Here is a 19,827-nt window from a genome sequence, read left to right as displayed (position 1 = left end):
GGAGAAAGGGAGAAAAGTTTCCGATTTGAGTTATTTATTTATTTATTTATGCGGTGATCGTACTTATTGGATTATTATCCGATTGTGGTGGTGATGTTGCCACTTTTTGTGCACGTGATTTACTCTCTCTCGGCAAACTTTCGACATGACCATTTGCTCGGAAAAGGGCAAACCTACGAGGAAAGTTTGGTGTGAGGCGACCAAGTAAAAACCACATTACAGCAATTTCTGCCCTGTTGACATTTGCACTGCGACTCGCGAAATTGATGTGATGCTGGGGGATCACTTAGAAAGGATGTGGTCTCACTTGACCCCAGTTTATTTATTGTGAGGAGGACGTAATAACCATAGCCTTTCTGCACGGGGATTTCTTTCTACTTGGGCGAATCGCTGCTCAGCTCATCATCTCACTTTCGCCAAGATGTGTCCGTGCAGAGGGACAGGATCTTCAATAAAGAAATGCCTGCTCCGTGGGTTAATTTATTTCATGCGACTTGTTGCTTGCTATAGTTGCATTTCTTCTTCCTTTAGTGAATCAAAGGTCATAAGGTTAAAGGTCATACGTGCACAGGAGGAGATGCATAATGACGTAGGGGGGCTGATCAAATAATTCGGAAGAAACATATTTCGCGATTTATTGCGTTTTACTATTATTTTTGTGAGGATCAATTGTATTTGAGGCAAAATGAGACGTGCATGTGCAAAAATCCAGCTAAAAACATGATACTTACTCCGCAGTGGTGGTGTTGTAAGTAAATTCATGCCATATGTATTTACTCAGCAGTAGTTCAAAGAAATGTTTTTTTTCATAAAAATTATGCACTGATTGAACCTGATGTAAATATGTAGGGGTCGGACAGACAGAATGTGCCCTCTTTTTACCAGGGTCAGAGGTCAACCACAACAATGACATGATACATAAAAAATTTGGGGAACGCTCTTTGTGCACGCTCGCTATCATGGATTTTCCTGTAAAATTCATGGTTTACATTCAGGTGAGATTATCTAAATGCACACGTTTGATTAAGTAACACGTGCGCTGAATGAATAAAACCGAGTTCAATTTAACCCTCCTTATTACAAAACTAATTAAAAAATCGACACAAAATTTCTTCTTATACACCAACAAAAAAGAACTTTGAATATTCATATATTCTAATTTTACTCTTCTCAGAATTCGCATTTTTTCACTAAAAAATAATCCACCTGTTCAGTTACACAATAAATTTTAATTGATCATTTATTTAGTTATATAGTTAATCGATTATTAAGTTCGTTATATAGTTAATTGAGCATTAAGTTATCTCGGATTGGAATTTAGATAAGATATGTGATAAATATTTAAAAGTTGAACAATCTCCCGAGTGAAATTTACTCAACCGAACATGCCCAATTAGTTGACCTTGCTGCGTGTAGCGACTACTAATTGTTGTCTAAAAAATTGTCTCGTCATTCGAAGTAATAATTCGTGATTGAGAAGAAGGCACGAATTTAGTCGGTTCACGGTAGTTTGTCAATTTTTTGTTGTTTGTGTTGCGTTACAGAGCAAAATAGTCAAATTTTGTGAAGTGAGAAATCATCATGGTTGCTCAAACGTAAGTTGTTACTAATGTTGTTTTGGGTTGAGTGATTTATTAGTTGTTATTATGTTAATTGGGACGATATGCATATTTGGAGTGGAAGTGTGTGATTGACTTGGTTTTTGGAAGTATTTAGTAATGATTATAAGTGAACCCATGTAGGAAACAAATTGTAAAAAGATGCAAATAATCTGAATGTTTTTTATCAGCTTTTATTATGTAGTTTTTCAAAAGACAAAATATTCTCGAAGGATAGTTCATGATTTATAATAGAGGTCTCCCAGCGTATGCTAACCGATTTTGACCAAAGTAGTGTCAATCTATCACAAGTTTAATTCATATGAAATTTGCAAAAAAAACTCTCGATAAGCATGTTCGGCAGATATATTTGCATGCGAAGAAAATACAACAAAACGCGTAGTAAATTTGGAAAATATAAAATTCGACTTTACTGCTTTCTCCTCTTCGGATGCAAACATATCTGCCAAACTTACGTATCTTGAGACAGTGTCTTTTGCAAATTTCATACGAATTAAACTTGTGATCGATTGACTCTAGTTTGGTCAAAATCTACGATGGAAGTCTTCCATTATTAGAAACCAAGTCGAACTTTCTAAAATCGTTCCAAAATTTTGACAAATATTTCGAAATATCTAATTTTAAAGTGGTGATTTAAGTAAATAATATTCATGCCTCATTTGTTACATACACATTATTATTAATAACGGCCCCAATTGTGGAAATATGTGCAAAATTAGATTGATCCATTTTTGGCACACTTTCATTTCATCACGCGTATTTACTTTCTCTCAAAATAAATACGAAACCTATTCCGATCTAAACTTGAGTGAACTTTACCTCATTTATCGTCCCGAGAATAGAATAGCATTTTATCGATTTTACACAATCATAATTTCGACCAGGTTTAAGAAATGGGGGGCTAAAAAATACAGATCGCATCCTTCCCGTACTGCCCCCTTGGCGAAATACGATCCTTGCGTTTCTTCGCCCATGCAAATGTACACACATAATTGCATTAGTCATCATTTCGCTACCTGATATTTTGCAAGTCACATTACCTCCGCCCAAAAATAGGCGAAAGACGACCTATTATTATCCCAGAAGGAATTAAATATTAATTTTTCCCTGTATTGCAAGGCAGCCAATGTACACGCACGTATGTATCTTAACCTCTCCGAACAATTGTGTCCTATTTATTCCCATTTCGTGGGAAAAGGTCGCTGTCTCGCCGCAATAAGGAAATTGATAACGTATCGATTATTTCCTGACTCGACCAGCGTCAACTTAACGATATCCTCGCATTCGTAACACACAGTCCCATTAATTGCGAAACACTTTTGGTTTCATGGCCGAAATGCATACTTAAATTTTGCACGTCGTCAATGAAAATGTTCCAGGGTCAGGCAGTCGATAATTAAAGAGTGAATTGGGTTTCACTCGTCTTAATGTTTTTAATTACTTGGAAATCGTGAAGGTCAAAGTTAAAGAAATATATTTCTGGAAAAAAGGTGCAAATTTTAGAATTCTGTTGTAAATAAATATCAATATATTTTGTCCACAATTCCTGACTAAATAGTTGGACACATATTATTATTACTAGTTTCACTTATTTTGAGCCAATTAACGACAACTTTTGGTGGGTCGATTCCCGAAATATTCGATGCGAACACGAGGCAGGCACAGACATCTCGTATGCCTCGAGATGATTGATATTCTGATCGGTACGGAAATATATACGCATGCAAAAGAATGGAAATATATTCTAGGCCACCGAACCGACTCGAGTATGCTAATTATTTATAGTCCCGTTTCTTTCTTTGTGCCGCATCATTATAATAATTGGCCTTTTCGTCGTCGTCTTCGTTACTTAATTGTTGAGCAGAAATCGGGTCGCTATTTTTTTAAGCGAATTTTTGATTAAAAAAATGATTACACAGCGCCCATCGGAAAGTCGTGCTCTTTGCGACTCTCGGGATTGCCTTGGCCACGATTACGGCAGGTATCGTGGTCTGGCAGACGTACGATCCAGAGAGGAGTCGACAACTTCCTGTTTTCCCAGAACCTTCACCCTCGCCGATGGGACAGTACGACAGAGCGGCTGTGAGTTGCGATGCGCCAGTCTGTGCCGACATTGGGAAGTATGTAAATATGTGGTTTATTAACATGTGGCGCAAATGGGAGCTCATCGATGGCCATGATTAACGATGTTTATCACTTGTTTTCTTTAAGGGACGTCCTACTTGAGGGAGGAACCGTGGTGGACGCCGGGATTGCGACCCTCCTTTGCATGGGCGTAATCCAAACGCAAAGCATGGGCGTGGGTGGGGGCTTTCTCATGGTTTTGTACAACGCCACGACGAGAACCTCCGTGGTGAGTGGACCCTACTAAATACTTATAATGTTATTATTCATATGGAAAAAGTATGGAGTACGGCTTTCGTTACGCCAAATTTGGGGTTAACTGGCAACAAGTTGTTAAAAAAAATAGTTTTGCAGCACCAAAAATTAACTTTAGGTTTAACTATCAAAAGTTGCATTTATCTCAAAACTCATGAAATTTCAATTTAGAAATTTTCTTTTTAAAGACATTGATCATGTAGAGAGAAAAATGACCATGGCAAATCAAACACGTGACCAAAGACCACTTTAAGGTTAAAATACCCCGAGATCAAGTTTTGTCTTTATCTTGCCCCAAAATTTCAGCAAATTTCCAACTTATTCCTGCCTGACCAAATCTTAAAAATTCTCCTCTATTTGGACAACCCATAGGCTCTCACAGCTCGAGAAAAGGCACCCCTCCTCGCCTTCGAGGACATGTTTGAAGGGAATCCTAACATATCGGCACGTGGCCCGCTGGCCGTCGCTGTTCCCGGAGAATTGAAAGGTTACTGGGAAATGTATCAACGTCACGGGGGTGGCGTCCCCTGGTCACGACTCGTCCAACCCACCATCACCTTGTGCGAGCAAGGTTTCAATGTTTCCCGCCACGCCGCCAACGCTCTCGCCGGCCAATCCGAACGCATCAAGACGACGCCCAGCATGGCGGAGATTTTCATTAATAACGCGACGGGAGAGGTGTGGCGGGAAGGGGACAGGATGAGGAGACCCGCGCTGGCGAGGACGCTAGCCGCCATCGCGGGCGATGTCGACGGGGGCAACCTTCTCTACATGGATACGCTCCTCATGCGCAATTTTGTCGACGACTTGAGAGATCTGGGGGGAATTATGACGTATCAGGATATGCTGAGTTATACGTGAGTCGGAATTTAAAAAACTGGGGAAGTTTTTGGTGGAAAATTTTCTACAATTTTGTCAAAGTCTCCTCCGATTTGGATGAAGGTTAATTTTTTATAAATTTGGTCAAGAATTGTGATCAAATTTTGATTTTACCTTGCACAAAAACTAGTTCAATTTCTTGCATGTTTAAGATAGATATATACAATGAGATAGTGTTTTTTTCATCTTCCAACGATTTTCGAGTTTGATAGCTTAAAAGTTGCGTAATTATGTGTACATCAAGAATTCGCAAAATGGGGGGGGGGCCCGCCAGCAGTTTTCGCGATACAATCCAAAATGTGCCAATTTCTTTTGCCAATTTTGAGATATTCAAGTTTTGACTAAACCTTTGCTTTAGTATGACTCGAAATAATTTTGAAAATTATTTTGGACTAGAATTTGGCCGCTGCCTTGATTTCCGACCCCAGTTTTCCAACATTTTGAGTTTTGCAAAATAATTGCAATTTCCGTATTAGTTTTCCACGATGGAATTAGCGTATTTATTATGGGTTTTTAGTGTATTGTTTAGTTATACCTCATAGTTATAAACATATCTTTCCAACTCCATAAGAAATTTTTCCAGAAAATGCAAAGAATTTGATTCGAAATTGAAATTTCGAATATTACATGCCTAATAGTACAATGCATGTTGTAGCTGGATGAGCATTTTAGTTATTAGGAATTTTGAAAGCAACACAAAATTTTGTGTATTTAAGTAACACATATTTTAATGTAAAGCTAATTTTTGGTACTACAAAACCTTGGTGTTTTCAAAAAATACAAAATTCATTTGCTATTTTTGCACACCAAATTTCTTCAAAAATGAATTTTCTAATTTTTGAAAACACCAAGGTTTTGTAGTACCAAAAATTATCTTTACATTAAAATTTCAAAAGTCCCATTTATCTCAACACTCATGAAGTTGATGCCATTTTAGAAATTACATTTAAAGACATTGAGCAAGGGTTGAGTGAGACTAAACGCTCTATGAAAATGAAGTAGAGCCTTAACAATGCAAAGATTTTGTTAATGCCGCGGCGACTCGTTTACAGTCGTTTAGTCCTACAGTCCTAAAGGAATAGTCATTAAGTGAAGACGACGCGGCAAATTGGAAGCCATCGCATATTCGGCTCGTCAGCACACATCTGCTCTGGAAAAGAAACATTTTTGAATATTAATTAAAAAGAAACTACGAATAAATACTAAACACTTTGCTAATTGCTTTTGCCTTCTATAAATTAATTGACATTACTCAAACCGGAACACATTAACTTCAAACATTAATAAGTCGCCATAAAATATTCGGGTACTTTAATTTCTAATTTTCAAAATCCGAATGTTTATCAGTATTTCATAAATATTTTAATTTTTAAAATAGGAAAATTCGTGACATGGAATCTCAAGGGAAACAAACCGCTGTAGAGATCGCACTAACTAATCCGATGGTTTGCCAAATAATTGTATAATAATTTTGGCAATTATGAATTTAAAAAGTAATATACATATTTTGCAAACTTTCAGATTTTAACAGAAATATTGCAACAGAGCTCTGCCCCGTTAAAAGATTGTCGACTAGTTTGTCACTTTTGGAACGATATGGTCCTCACTCTCCCAGATACGAGACTCGCCTTACGGCCAGTGAAGAAGGACAAAAGGAGATACGTTTTGAACGACCCGTTTCCATTTTTCGTCGCATGCATCACATTGGACGACCGACTGGCCAAACGGATCAGCGCCACATGTTCCACCTCTTTGAGCGACCCCACCCGATGCATTGACTCCTTCGTCACTAAACTAATATACATTTGTGACAAATTTATCGACATCGTCCAAATTTTGGAGATTTCCATCGACTACGAAGAATGTCTAAAGACGGTCTATCAGGTTTTGAAAAATTTCTGTCCGAATTTGAAACAGTTGCGAATTACTGCTACCCTAGCTACGAGGTGGAGGAATCTGTTGGTCGGGTCCGAAATTCTGCCGGAATCGTTGCCTGAACCAAAATCAAATTTGATCTCGTTGGCAGTCAGTTCGAATCAGATCAGCCCATTTCTCTCCAGTCTGATTGAGGTGATTGTCGCTGCCTCGCCGAACTTGAGGAATGTCACTCTTCCGTGGGAATTGTGTCCAAATTTTGCAAATTCTAAGCATCTCGACACCTTAATGATAGAATTGGACCGCACTCGAGCAATTGATATCACTCTGGAGGACGACAAGCTTTCAGTACTCTTGCGAATGTTGGCTCAAGTCGGTGACCAACTGGTCAGCCTGACTTTTTGTGACCCCCGTAGAAAGGAAGGAATAGACATGAACGATTTCGACAACTCGAAACTAACCGAATTCCGCTTCCCGAAAAGTATGTCGAAATTACGAAACTTCCGGAACGAGATGGTCGACATTTTTCAGTGCAGAGATCTCCTGCGGAATATCGAAAGTCTGCCCGTCCTAGAAACCTTGGTAATTGGAAAGACGTCGAAAAGGTCCAACTGTGTGGATGAAATTTTTCGGAGTATTTTTCACACTGACAAGATTTTCTTAAGCGTGAAGAACTTAACGATTCTCGAGATGAATGATCCCACACTTTTGGAGAGACTGAAGACGTCTTTTCCCAACTTGGCGAGCTTGGAGGTGAAGACGTTTTGCAGGACGGATTACCAAGGGTTCGAGATTCGGATGGAGTTAGGCGTTGCGCTCACCGCGTTAGGACGATGGGAGGGATTGAAACGTTTACGTTTGTGGGTGCCATCGGATCAAGCGGAAATGATTAATGCAATTCGGGCTTTGTTGGAGGGTAAAGAATTGTATAAAGGCGAGTGTATAGAATCAAAATTGCGAAAATTTCTGCACATATTTTCACTAATTTCCATATTTAATTACAACTTTTTCAGTGCTTAAAACGTTTGAAGCTGAACTTTATACATGGGATTTGGTGAGCCATGAGCTGACAATAGAGGAGATGGATCTGTTTAAACAACTGCTCTTGGCGATGGATAGAATGGACAATGTCAAAATTTTCAATCTTTCCGTGAGTAAACTTTATTGCATATGATTTAGATAACTGCTTGCTATTGATTAATTTTGTAAATAAATAGGATTTAATTCGATTGATTTTGTTTCCAGTTGGGCGACGAATCGTTGAAAACTATATCGGCTTTTATGGTGTCAAACGAATTGGTCGTGTCAAAATTTAAGATATTTTTAGGGCGATCGATGTGTCCTGGGATGGATTAGCTATTATAAGAATTTGATTTTGTGTTCATTCGACGAAAGGAGGCCATTATTGTTTTTTTATGAATTACCCTTTTACACCAAAATTTATAAGGTTTCCGTAAATGTGCTTATCGAAGCATTTTTTATATGTTCAAAGTTGATAAATAAACCTTACTCCTTATACAAATATTATATTTCAGGTTGTGTTATTTAGAGACACATGATTTGATTTAATTGATTTGATTTGATTTAAACCTTTATTCACGTGTTAATAGTTATCAGTTTAAAAAACTGGTTTAAAAACTATGACACAAAAAGATATAAGTGCATGAGAGTTGGCTTAGCATCAAACGAGTATACAAATGCACATAAGATAGGCAATAAGGCAATGCATACTAAGGCAATTCATGCAGGCTTTTGTAACACCGTAGACTAGGTAAAATTTAAAATGTTCAAACAATTTTTTAAGTATTGAAGTAATAAAAACCACTAGGCTAAACTTATATATAGATTTTTATTTTGTAAAATATTACCTTTATAATTGTGCAAAAATTATTATAAGAATCACCATTAATTAATCAATTATAAGAACCACCCCCACCACCACCATGCAAATCTTTGGAATGAATTTTACAAAAGCCATCTTATGATAAGATTCGTATCTCCTATTTTTCATATACATGTCCCAACGAGTTGTCATAAAGTGAAGACAACGCGGTAAATTGGAAGCGATTTGATTCAGTTTAGAGACGACGACATTTGCTCTCGAGCAGAAAAACATTTGAATATTAATTAAAAATAAACTAATAAACCTACAAATACTAAATATTACGCGTATCAATTAATTGTCATTCTCCAAATCCGAGCACGGATCAACTTCAAACACTGGTAAGTCGCAGTACGTAAAATATTCGGACACATACTTAAATTTATAATTTGCAAAATCCTAAGGTTACTTTCCTAAATACTTCAATTTTCAAAATAGGAAAATTTTGTGAAATGGAATCTCGAGGGGAACGAACCGCAATGGAGGTCGCACTAAATAATCCGATGGTTTGTAAAATAATTTTATAACTATTTAAAGTATGAATTTGAAAAGTCCAAATCATTGTTTTGCTTTGCAAACTTCCAGATTCTAACAGAAATATTTCAACAGAGCTCCACCCCGTTAAAAGATTGTCGACTAGTTTGTCACTATTGGAACGATATGGTCCTAAATCTCCTAAATACGAGACTCGCCTTACGGCCGGTGAAGAAGGACAAAAGCAGACATATTTTAAACGATCCGTTTCCCTTTTTCCCGACATGTTTCACATTTAACGATCGACTGGCGAAACGGATCAGCGCCACATGTTCCACGGATTTGGCCGACCCCACCCGATGCATTGACGCCTTCGCTACCACACTGATGCACACTTGTGACAAGTTTAGCGACGTCGTACAAATTTTGGAGATTTCGATCGACTACGAAGAATGTCTAAAGACAGTCTATCAAGTTTTGAAACATTGCTGCCCGAATTTAAAACAGTTACGAATTGGAATTACTGTCAACCCATATAAGACGTCAAGGAGTCGTGGGTGCGAAATTTTGCCGGAATCACTGTTGGAACCAAAGACAAATTTGACTCTGTTAACCGTCAGTTCTAATCAGGTGACCCCATTTCTCACCAGTCTGATTCAGGTGGTTGTCACTGCATCACCGAACCTGATGGATGTCACTCTTCCGTGGGGATTCTGTCCAGATTTTGCGAACTCTAAGCGTCTGGAGACCTTAATGATCGCATTGGATAGAACTCGAGCAATTGATATCGCCCAAGCGGACGGCAACCTTTCGGAACTCTCGCGAATGTTGGATCAAGTCGGTGACCAACTGGTCAGCCTGAGTTTCCGTGATGTCCTTAGAAAGGAAGAAGTACGCATGATAGATTTTGAAAACTCGAATCCAACGGGATTTCGCTTTCCGAAAAGAAGGATGTTGAAATTACAAAAGTTTTGGAACCAGATGGCCGACATTTTTCAGTGCGACGATCTCTTCCGGAATATCGAAAGTTTGCCCGGCCTGGAAACGTTGGTAATTGGAAAGGTGTCGAAAAAGTCGAACTGTGTGGATGAAATTTTGCGCAACATTTTTCACTTGAACAAGATTTTCGGAAGCATGAAGAACTTGAAGATTCTCGAGATGCATGATCCCACACTTTTGGATGGATTGAAGACAGCCTTTCCCAACCTGGAGAGCTTGGATGTGAAAACGTTTTGCAAGACGGATTTCCGCGGAAACGTGAGTCAGATGGAGTTGGGCGTGGTACTCGACGCGTTTGGACGATGGGAGGGTTTGAAAAGCTTGCTTTTGAGGTTGCCCGTGTTTCCAAACACAATAATTGATGTGATCCGGGCTCTGTTGGAGGGTAAAGAATTGTATAAAGGCAAGTGTAAAGCATCCAATTGTGAGAAAGTTTCTGCACACATTTTAACTAATTTGCATGTAAACTTTTGAATAACTTTTTCAGACCTTAAAATGTTTGAAACTGGAATTTTTAAATTGAAAAACAATTTTACGAGACACGAGCTGACAACGGAGGAGATGAATCTGTTTAAACAATTGCTCTTGGCGATGAATAGAATGGATGAGGTTATCATTTACAATCTTCCCGTGAGATGTTTTACTACATATGATTTAATTACTTGATTCATATTGATTAATTTTGTTAGTAAATATGATTTAATTCGATTGATTCTGTTTCCAGTTGGGCGAAGAATCGATGAAAACCATATCGGATTTTATGGCGTCAAACAGATTGGCCACGCCAAAGTTTACGATATTGTCGATATTTGAAGGGGGATCGACAAGTTTTGTAATGTGAATTTGATTTTCTGCTCAGAATCTACGAAACTATGGATTTACGTTTGTATGGATCATCCCTTTATAAAAATTTATGACTTTGTGAGGTCTACGTAAATATGTGGGTGTGTTTATTGATAAATTTTTTGTATGTTCAATAAATTAATGTGTTCAAAGTTGGTACATAAATCTTACTCTTTATAAAAATATATTTTTTACAGATTGTATTATTTTCATTATTTTAGTTTACTGTTTATCGCCTTATCCCCAAAACACGCCCTACAAATTTATAACTTGCTTTATTCTATCCAGAGTTCTAGATATGTCACTGTCCTGTAAGTCGTGCATGTACAGATAGTTTTACAGATTGAAGGGCATAATTTTTTAAAAAAAGGTGGCCGCTAACTAGGGTTGCCCCGGGTAGTGGTACTACCCGGTACTCGGCCTAAACTTTTTGCCGGGTACCCGGCTACCCGGGTACCGGGTAATTTTTAAATATTAAAAATAAGGGGAATTTGGTACTTTTTTTAGAATTTGCAACAATTTTATAAGTTTTAAAAATTACAAACTAAATTTGTACAGTGCAGACTTCATTTTTAACCTCCGTACCAAATTTCACATGAAAGTAATACAGGGTGGGCCATTTAATTTGAGAAGGATTCAAACGCTCGCGCGAAAAAACTGGAACAACTTGAACAAACCCGGTCTACATTATTTGATAGACATACTAACTAAGTAAAGCCCTGATTTTTTTCTACTCGAAATTCTGAAAAATGGCTCCGCCCTGACCATTTTCAGTGGAGGTACTGTGAAAGAGTTTTCCAGTCAAAATTTCACTGGAAATGTGATAAAAAAGGCATAATCCACGTGGACATGAAAGTTCTTTGGCCTTAATTTATAGAATACTAAGTATAGAAGGTGTTAGAACACAAGCACTTAATCCACGACTGTATCCTCCCCTAAAAACCTCCCCCTACCAGAACGGTTGAATAAGTGAAAAACGAAGCTCAACCGTTTTATCAACCAGGAAATCCTAAGGCGCAGTATGGCGACACTATTAAAATCTAATCCCACAACTATTCGAAGAGTCATTAGAAGATATTTTGACAAAATCAAACGAAATAAAACAAAATTGCATGCGTTGAACGAGAATCACATCGCTTATCGCAAGTTTTTACGCCAAAAAGCTGTACCAGAACCACCTTACTGGAGGTAGGGACGAATGTGTGGTCACAATCGACGAAGCCTAGTTAAGGGATGACTGTAACGGGACAAGGTCAATTTGCTATGGTTAGGTTCATTCATCGTGGAGAAAATGTAATAGTTAGATACGACTTTACATGGACTTTGGAAAACTTTTAAGGACAAGTGGTTAAAAATAAGCCTTGAAAAGTGTCTGGAAATGTTTTCATCAAGGAAACAGCATTGCATACTTGTAGTTCAGAACAAGGGGCATCACATCGAGCAAGTTAATTGTCCGAAAAAAATTCATATGTAGGTATGAAAAATTGTTGAACTCTTCTCAAATTAAATGGCCCACCCTCTGTATATTGTAAAAATTGGTACGTGTCGCATTCTCTAAGGTTTCATTCACTATGGTTACACTTTGCTCCAATACGACCCCCACAGGTCAGCTTGGTGACCGATGTAGCCTATCTTTGAACTTGTTTCTACATACGTTGATATTGCAATAAACACAAGAAATAGGCGGATATTCACATAGCAGCCCACGCTTTGTGCTTTATAAAATAATTATAAGGATTGTCCGCTAAACGACGCCGATTTATTGCATTTCTTGCACTCATGCAAGAAATTATGCTTGTAAAAAACAAGTTCTTAGTAAGACCTTCTTACCATAATTTCTTCCACCTAAGCGTAGTCACAAAATTTACCCAAAATTTTGGATCTGAAATAAACTCTGATATATTATCCAGGACGAGTTGGTCTGACCCTCTCATGACCTCGCTGTCGAACGGGTACACCCACTTCACCACACCCCCACCCGGCTCCGGCCTCATTCTCTCCTTCATCCTCAAACTCATGGACGGTTTCGACCTGACGCCCGACGTTCTGACCGATTTCGAGCTCTCGACCTTAACCTACCACAGATTCGTGGAGGCGATGAAGCATGCCTATGCGATGCGGACTTTCTTGGGAGACCCCGACCCGACCGTGGGTGACCCTGATCAGGTCGAGCAGGTCGAAGGGGTGAGTGACAGAAATGGGAGACTAGTCAATTACTAGAGTGATAAGCACTTATCATTCTTATATCGTCAGCTCATCAGAAATCTGACCTCGATCGACTACATTAATGAAATCCGTTCCTTAATTCTCGACCACATAACGAACAACACGTACGAATATTACGGGGCGGAATTTTACATGCCTGAAAACCATGGAACTTCACATCTCTCAATCGTTGGAGCGAACGGGGACGCGATCGCGGTCACGAGCACCGTTAATCTTCAGTAAGGTCTTTAAGTGAGCATAATTTTTAATAATTTGGATCAATTTTCCTGTTTTTTATCAGTTTTGGGGCAGCCATTCGGTCGAGAAGGACAGGAATTATTTACAATGACGAAATGTATGGAAAGTGAAAGTTGAGGAAAATAGTTTAAATCGTAATTTTAATTATTTCCGATTCTACAGGGACGACTTCTCTGCTCCAAATATCACAAATTCTTTCGGGGTTCCTCCCTCTCCGAATAACTTCATTATGCCAGGTGTGCAAAAATCTAAGGGGTGCAAAAAAGTTAATTTTTTTGCTAATCCACCAAAATTGTGACACAAAATGCAACTTAAAAAGTGTAATTGTTCAGGAAAACGACCCGTCTCGTCGATGGCCCCCTCGATATTCGTGGACCCGACGGGAAGGGCCCGCTTGGTGATTGGAGCCGCTGGTGGGACACAGATCACGACATCGATCGCTTACGTAAAATAAAATAAAATAGAAATAAAATTCCGGGAAAGTAGTAAAATTTCCGCCTCCTTCGCACTCAGGCGACGATGAGGAACATTTGGTTGGGTCAGACCATCAAAGAGGCGATTGATGCTCCTCGCCTTCACCACCAACTGTACCCGATGGAGCTCAAGTATGAGTCCACTTTCCCACAGGTTAGATAAACCAGAGATGACTTTGAATGTATGTAAAGATTAGCAAATTTACCAGGAAAGTGGGAAAAAGTGTGATTTTCCCACTTTTTCCCACTAGTCAAATGTAGTAGAAATGGTAAAAATGTCGTTATCATATCCATTCGCCACGTTTTGATTATTATTAACAACCAATTATCAACTTTTACCCATGTTTCCCACGGTAAAACCTTTTTTCCCATTTTTCCACCTGTCCTGGGGAAAATTCTCGTAAACAATGAAACCCAAGATTGCGATTGTCTTTCACCTCGATCCTGGTACTTCTGTGAATTCGCACAAATTTCGAATTTTATCATCCCTCTAACTTATTCCTCTTTTAGGAATACGTGGCTGAATTCCGTGCAAAGAATCACACCTCGGTCAGCATGGATCCGGGCTCCTCGATCGTCGTGGGGGTCACGAGGACAGAAAACGGGACACTCTTTGCCAATTCTGACTTCCGCAAGGGTGGCGCAATTGCGGGGTATTAATTAATTAAGCGACAAAAAATGAATAAAACTGAGACAGACCAAATTCTTTCTATCACAATCACACGTTCGCGTCTTTATTTATTTACTTTCATCATTATTCCCGACCATTCATTTCTGGTCGGAAAAATTAGTTAAGTGTTCGTTGGGTTAAAATTAATTAACTGGGAAATTTAAAAAGAAAGGAAGAATTTAAAATCCTGCAGATTCTCCATTTTTCCGAGCGTCCGCATTGGCTAAAAGCATCTCGTTGTGCTTCACGCGACAAACCGAGTTGACGTTTCCGATCGTTTCGACGGCAATGTCGGCGACAGTGTCGAGACGCGTCATTTTGTGGCCGCGTCGCTTCATCTCCGCGACGACGGGGAGGGGGAGGCCGTACTCGTAGAAGACTTGGGTTGGGTGGAAGGAGGGCATGAAACGGGGGTAGTCGATGGCCGACTTGATGTCCAGGTAGCGATACAGAGAACGCCAAGAGGTCTGTGAAAAAGGAGGAAAATTTTGTGCATAAGTTTTGCATGGGTAAAATTCGCATGTATGAATTTCACGGTGTGGGACGAAATTAATATTGACCTTATGCAACAAAAAATGTGCAAATTTTATACACGTGGACATAATCTAACCACATGTATAACCATCTAACGACTTCCAGTGGCCGGGGAAGTCGTGGGGACTTCTGGGAACATTAACATTGTAGGATAGTGAAGGAAGGAGTTTTTTATAACATGAGCAGACGATGGGAATGTCGAATAACCGTGGGGACATTGTCTCTCTGCCCCCACGCTTCCGCGGTCACTCCTAATCTTTCTGTACGAATTGCTTTCATTTTGATTTTTGGAGCATTTGGAACGGGTGTTAAACTGAGCAAACTGAGAAAATCACTACTCATGTGACGCTGGGAAGTCTCATTTTGCCTCACTCTCCTTGGGATAAACTATTTCGTCTCTCGATGTCAAAGTGAAAGTACGTTTGCATATATTTAGTTCTTACCGAAATGAGCGCACTGAGAATTTGCACTCCACCCGAGGCTCCCGTCGCCAGAACGGGAAGACCTTGATCATTCACCACAATTAAGGGAGCCATCGAGGATGCCGGTCTTTTTCCTGAAAAATTTCGATTTTTTAATTAAAAATATGAAAAAAAATGATTTTTTGTTCTTCTCTCATTCATTTCACCTGGCTCAACTTCATTAAGCTGATTGGGAGCGAGTCCGTAAACATCGGTGGTATTTCCAATGGAAAAATCACGCATCACGTTGTTGTAAATTATCCCAGTTTTGTCGCCCATAAATCCTGCTCCGAATCTGAGAGTGGATAAAATAATATTGAAAGAACAAAGTTTGCATGAATTTTACACATCCCCAGGTACCCGAGATTTATTGACGTCGTGACGGACACGGCATCCCCTTGTGTTCCCAGGATGGAAATTTGAGACGTTCCTTTATCCGGAATTAGGGAGTACACGGCTCCATAATGCTTCGGATCGTCGAACGTCTTGTAGGGGTCGATCATGGCGCGGAGTTCGTTAGCGTAATCGACGGATAATAATTGGTCCATGATCTATATACAAGGAAAGAAAGGAGAATCAGCAGTGTTTGATTGGTTGCACTTTTTCCACATTTTTGCACTTGCAGTGTAAGAAATTGCAAGAAATGCAAGAAATATGTGCAAACTAGCGGTTCACCCTTTAATTATCTGGATTGTCCGCATTTCTTGCACTCCTGCAAGAAATTATGCCTGCAAAAGCAACAATTTCTTGCAGGTATTTTTTTACAGTACACGCTGAGAATCAGCATAACTTCATGACTTTCATAGCACGTTTACCAGTGGTGAAAGTGGGTGAAAAACTAGACAAGGAGAAGTTAATTTCGTCCCATTTCAATCTTTTTTGAATTTTTGGCTTAATTTTTCCGGAAAGGAAAATTCAATCAGATTTTGGGACATGAATTGGACGAGATATGTAAATAATAATGTGCCATTTGGGTCCGGTGGAGGCAAAGTTATTTCATAAACTGACTGAGCACTGTGCTCTCTCACCTCGGACATGTCGGTGTAGTCTGGATCTGCGATAAGGGATCTGTGAGCATTTGCAAACTTGAGCACTTCGGCCAACTGGTGTTCATCGAGTCCTCTTTCGACTGGGTCAACAAGGTCGGCTGAATGGCGCTTTCTGTGTTAAGGAAGAGGAAATATTAATTTTCATCGAAATAAATAAATAAGTAAATTTGCTAACGGAAAACATCACGAAATTTTGGGTATAGAGGTTTTCAATGAAATAGTCTTATGTAGTAAATTTGCCAAGCTCAACAGAGTTCTTGTCGTTTCGGGTATTCGTAAATATGATTTCGCAAATTTCGCAAAGTGTGTGACGTCGTCTAGTGGATGATGTGCAATTTCCATCGCTTGTGACGAGTTTGCGAAATAACTTTATGAAATAAAACATACCCATTACTGGATAAATTTTGAGAAAAAAAATCCCTTTTTGCAGCCCAAGTTTTGCAAAGTCTCGTAAATTTCGCAAAAACCCACAGAGCCCAAATGTAAAATTAGCACATGGAAATATGTACTAACCCGAAACCGTGCAGAATTCCCAAGGCGAGAGCAATCACGGGTCCGCTGGAGGGGAACGAGAGCGAGTGCAGCGTCAAATTGCTAGTCAAACCATATTCGAAAGCAGATTCCCATTCCACGCTGAAACAAGGCAAGTTACGATTAGACAAAAGTGAAACATCGGTTGAACAAATGAGTTCCAATTCTTGCAAGGTTTTCAAATTCGAATTTCATTTTTTTCTTATTTTTGTAAGAATCTCTACGTAATATTTATGGTTACCTATAGCTAGCCAAATCTTCTAGATTGATGATTCCCTTAGAAGCCCCGATTTCGCGAACAATCTCGGCCGCGATGGTGCCATTGTAGAATCCCGTCACTCCATTCTGTTCCAGGTCGAGGAGGGTGGTTGCCAATCTGGACCGTTTTAAAAGATCGCCCGCAAGCCAAACTTCGCCCGTGGAGGGGTTCACGAACTCCGATCTGAGAATTAAAAAAAGTAAATCTATACTGTGTCACAGATCTCGGAAATTCGGATTTCGTAGGAAACTTACCTCAGGACAGAATCCCCCTTAATCTTATTTGCATGCTCTTGGAGAGACCTTGCCAACTGCGGTGAGACGGCGAAGCCCTCCTCCGCCAAAAGTCGGACGGGTTGAACAAGTTCGGACCACGGAACTTTGCCAAACTTTTGATGAACGTCCCACAACCCGGCCAATTCACCCGGCACGCCCACGGACAGACCACCTTGTTACGGGCATAATTAGCTCATACGTACATACATAAATATGGCAGGAAACTCACATAATTAAAACTTTAATTGTATGCGAGTTTGTCCGAGTAGGTGGAAAGAGGTGACGAAACAGTGTGTATGACTTTTTGGAGGATGCAACGGGAAAAAAATTCGAAACCTGTGAAACACCAAAGTTCACTGGAAGAAGAGTCATTTACTGGGACCCCTCATTTTTGTGGGGGAAAATCGCCTGAAAAATTAGGCAGTCAGTGACACCTGACTTTTGTGACCCCCTCCCCAAATGGACAAAGAATTCATTAGTTTCTGGGAAAATTTATCGAAATGTCAATTTCATCATCCACCTCGTCTACTTTTCATCTCGCTTAACTACACATTCTTTTACATATTTGGCAAAAATCTACAGAAAACCTGAACCCATAATCTACTACAGAAGAAAAGTAGGTAGAAACCGGCACAAATTAGTGACCTGTGACCTCCTCGCGGATTGATGGTTGAAACCCATGCTGGCCAATTTCACTCATCCATCTCGTCTCCTCTTTCCATATCGCACTTATGTAACTCAACCACTGTTGTAACAACTAAAAAGAGAAAGCCATCACGTCTCCATTTACTAACCTCGACTCGCAGCGTTGGGATCTCTCTCGTACACGACAGGATCTGCGAGTGCGGGTGCAATTTCTCTCGCATTCACAGCCCAGGTCTCGTTTCCTGTGTAAATGACCATAAACAGACCTCCCCCAAGCCCACTGCTTTGCGGATTCGTTACTCCGTGACATAACGTCACGGCGACAGCGGCATCCACAGCAGAGCCGGATTTAGCCTCGAGAACGGTTCTAATTTGGACGGATATAAATTTTAATTAGGTCCAGAAATAGGGAGGAAAAAATACACGTCATGTCCACCACGACACTGACTTACTTTCCCATTTCGGAACAAAGAGCAGACTCCGAACTGACGCCGGCCGATTGGAGCTGTTCATACATAATTGAGTAATTAATTAATTATTTATAGGTAAACATGACACTATTCTGTAAGGTTTGAAGCTGGAAAAATGTAGTGAGAAACATGTTCAAATTGTACAGAATTTTGTCATATTTTGTTTAAAAATTGCAAAAAATGGCATAAAATAGCTTCGATACTCATTGTTGAAAAACTGTTACCTGTCTGAGAACGGAGGGTGACGGGGATAGGAAATCGTCAGGGTCGGCAGGATCTAACATGGAGATTTCGAGCATGGGAGGCAGCGTGATGGCCAATGTGATCCCGATCGAGAGAATGACCAAGATCAAGATCACGGCCGACACCATGGCCAATTGCTGGCGTTTCCTCCTTGAAAAAATACAAATTTCAGTTCAGATCGTAATTTTTTAATTTAAACAGGGTTACAATTTTCAGATTTTTAAATTGTATGGGAAAATTAATGACCAAAACTTACTTATTCTGCCAGTGAATCTCTTCCGCAATATTTTTTTCCTTGTAACTCCCGTAAAAGGGATTTTCCCTCTTCTCCACCAACTTCGTCTTCTCCGTGAACATCTTGTTAATTCCGTGAAAAGTTTTAAAAGTACAAAGCAACGTGTTCTACACCCACGCCACGCCACGCCACAAATTATCACGACGCCTCCTTCTCCTCCAGTCCAGCTATTTATTTCGTATACCACGAACAAAAAACCCACACACAAAATTCTATTCTTCTATAATTTCACCCCTTTCCAAAGAAAAGTTTAAACTTTTAAAAAACTTGGAATCGATTCATTCACGAGTTGTTAAAATCGTCGAGAGGAATGAAGTCAAATTAAATATCATGTTCACCACACACTATTTTTCCCAAAGAAGAGGGATCCCGTGATCTCGGGGATATGTGTATAATCTCGAAATAAATAAAGGTACGTATGTATCGCATTGTCCATCCATCCATCCATTCAGTAAGTTATGTTATGTGGATTTGGACTGGAAAACAAACAGCGAGACGAAAAGATAGAC

At 39.6% G+C, this 19,827-nt stretch overlaps 2 protein-coding genes across 5 annotated transcripts; one reads left to right on the top strand and one right to left on the bottom strand.

The window, feature by feature from the left end:
- Positions 1–1,303: 1,303 nt before the first annotated feature.
- On the top strand, positions 1,304–14,727 carry LOC110842643 (scoloptoxin SSD14). Of its 4 annotated transcripts, XM_022088423.2 has the most exons (11): positions 1,344–1,595; positions 3,539–3,739; positions 3,831–3,972; positions 4,371–4,855; positions 12,861–13,134; positions 13,204–13,394; positions 13,457–13,510; positions 13,576–13,649; positions 13,746–13,858; positions 13,927–14,040; positions 14,397–14,727. In XM_022088423.2, the coding sequence occupies exons 1-11, from the start codon at positions 1,582–1,584 to the stop codon at positions 14,544–14,546; spliced, it is 1,812 nt and encodes a 603-aa protein (XP_021944115.1). In that variant the 5' UTR covers positions 1,344–1,581; the 3' UTR covers positions 14,547–14,727. The 4 variants fall into 4 exon arrangements, with proteins under 4 accessions (XP_035703517.1, XP_035703518.1, XP_021944115.1 ...); XM_035847624.1 differs by lacking the exons at positions 12,861–13,134; positions 13,204–13,394; positions 13,457–13,510; ... (2 more) ...; positions 13,927–14,040; positions 14,397–14,727 and adding exons at positions 6,256–6,322; positions 6,399–7,686; positions 10,595–10,737; positions 10,832–11,137 and having other exon boundaries at positions 1,304–1,595; XM_035847625.1 differs by lacking the exons at positions 12,861–13,134; positions 13,204–13,394; positions 13,457–13,510; ... (2 more) ...; positions 13,927–14,040; positions 14,397–14,727 and adding exons at positions 6,256–6,322; positions 6,399–7,686; positions 7,766–7,902; positions 7,998–8,279 and having other exon boundaries at positions 1,316–1,595.
- Positions 14,590–19,748, bottom strand: LOC110842642 (scoloptoxin SSD14). The gene is made up of 12 exons (XM_022088422.2): positions 19,280–19,748; positions 19,005–19,173; positions 18,763–18,815; positions 18,460–18,677; positions 17,645–17,837; positions 17,373–17,573; positions 17,114–17,233; positions 16,580–16,712; positions 15,912–16,102; positions 15,719–15,846; positions 15,534–15,646; positions 14,590–15,023 (listed from the first exon to the last, which is right to left on the bottom strand). Exons 1-12 carry the CDS (start codon positions 19,378–19,380, stop codon positions 14,736–14,738), a joined length of 1,908 nt encoding a protein of 635 aa, XP_021944114.1. The 5' UTR covers positions 19,381–19,748; the 3' UTR covers positions 14,590–14,735.
- Positions 19,749–19,827: the final 79 nt, after the last annotated feature.

The sequence above is a fragment of the Folsomia candida genome, unplaced genomic scaffold (assembly GCF_002217175.1).
Source record: "Folsomia candida strain VU population unplaced genomic scaffold, ASM221717v1 Fcan01_Sc002, whole genome shotgun sequence".
In the NCBI taxonomy this organism is placed as follows: Eukaryota; Metazoa; Arthropoda; class Collembola; order Entomobryomorpha; family Isotomidae; genus Folsomia; species Folsomia candida.
The sequence above is the reverse complement of the archived record's forward strand: the minus strand, read 5'-3'. Positions and strand labels throughout refer to the sequence as shown.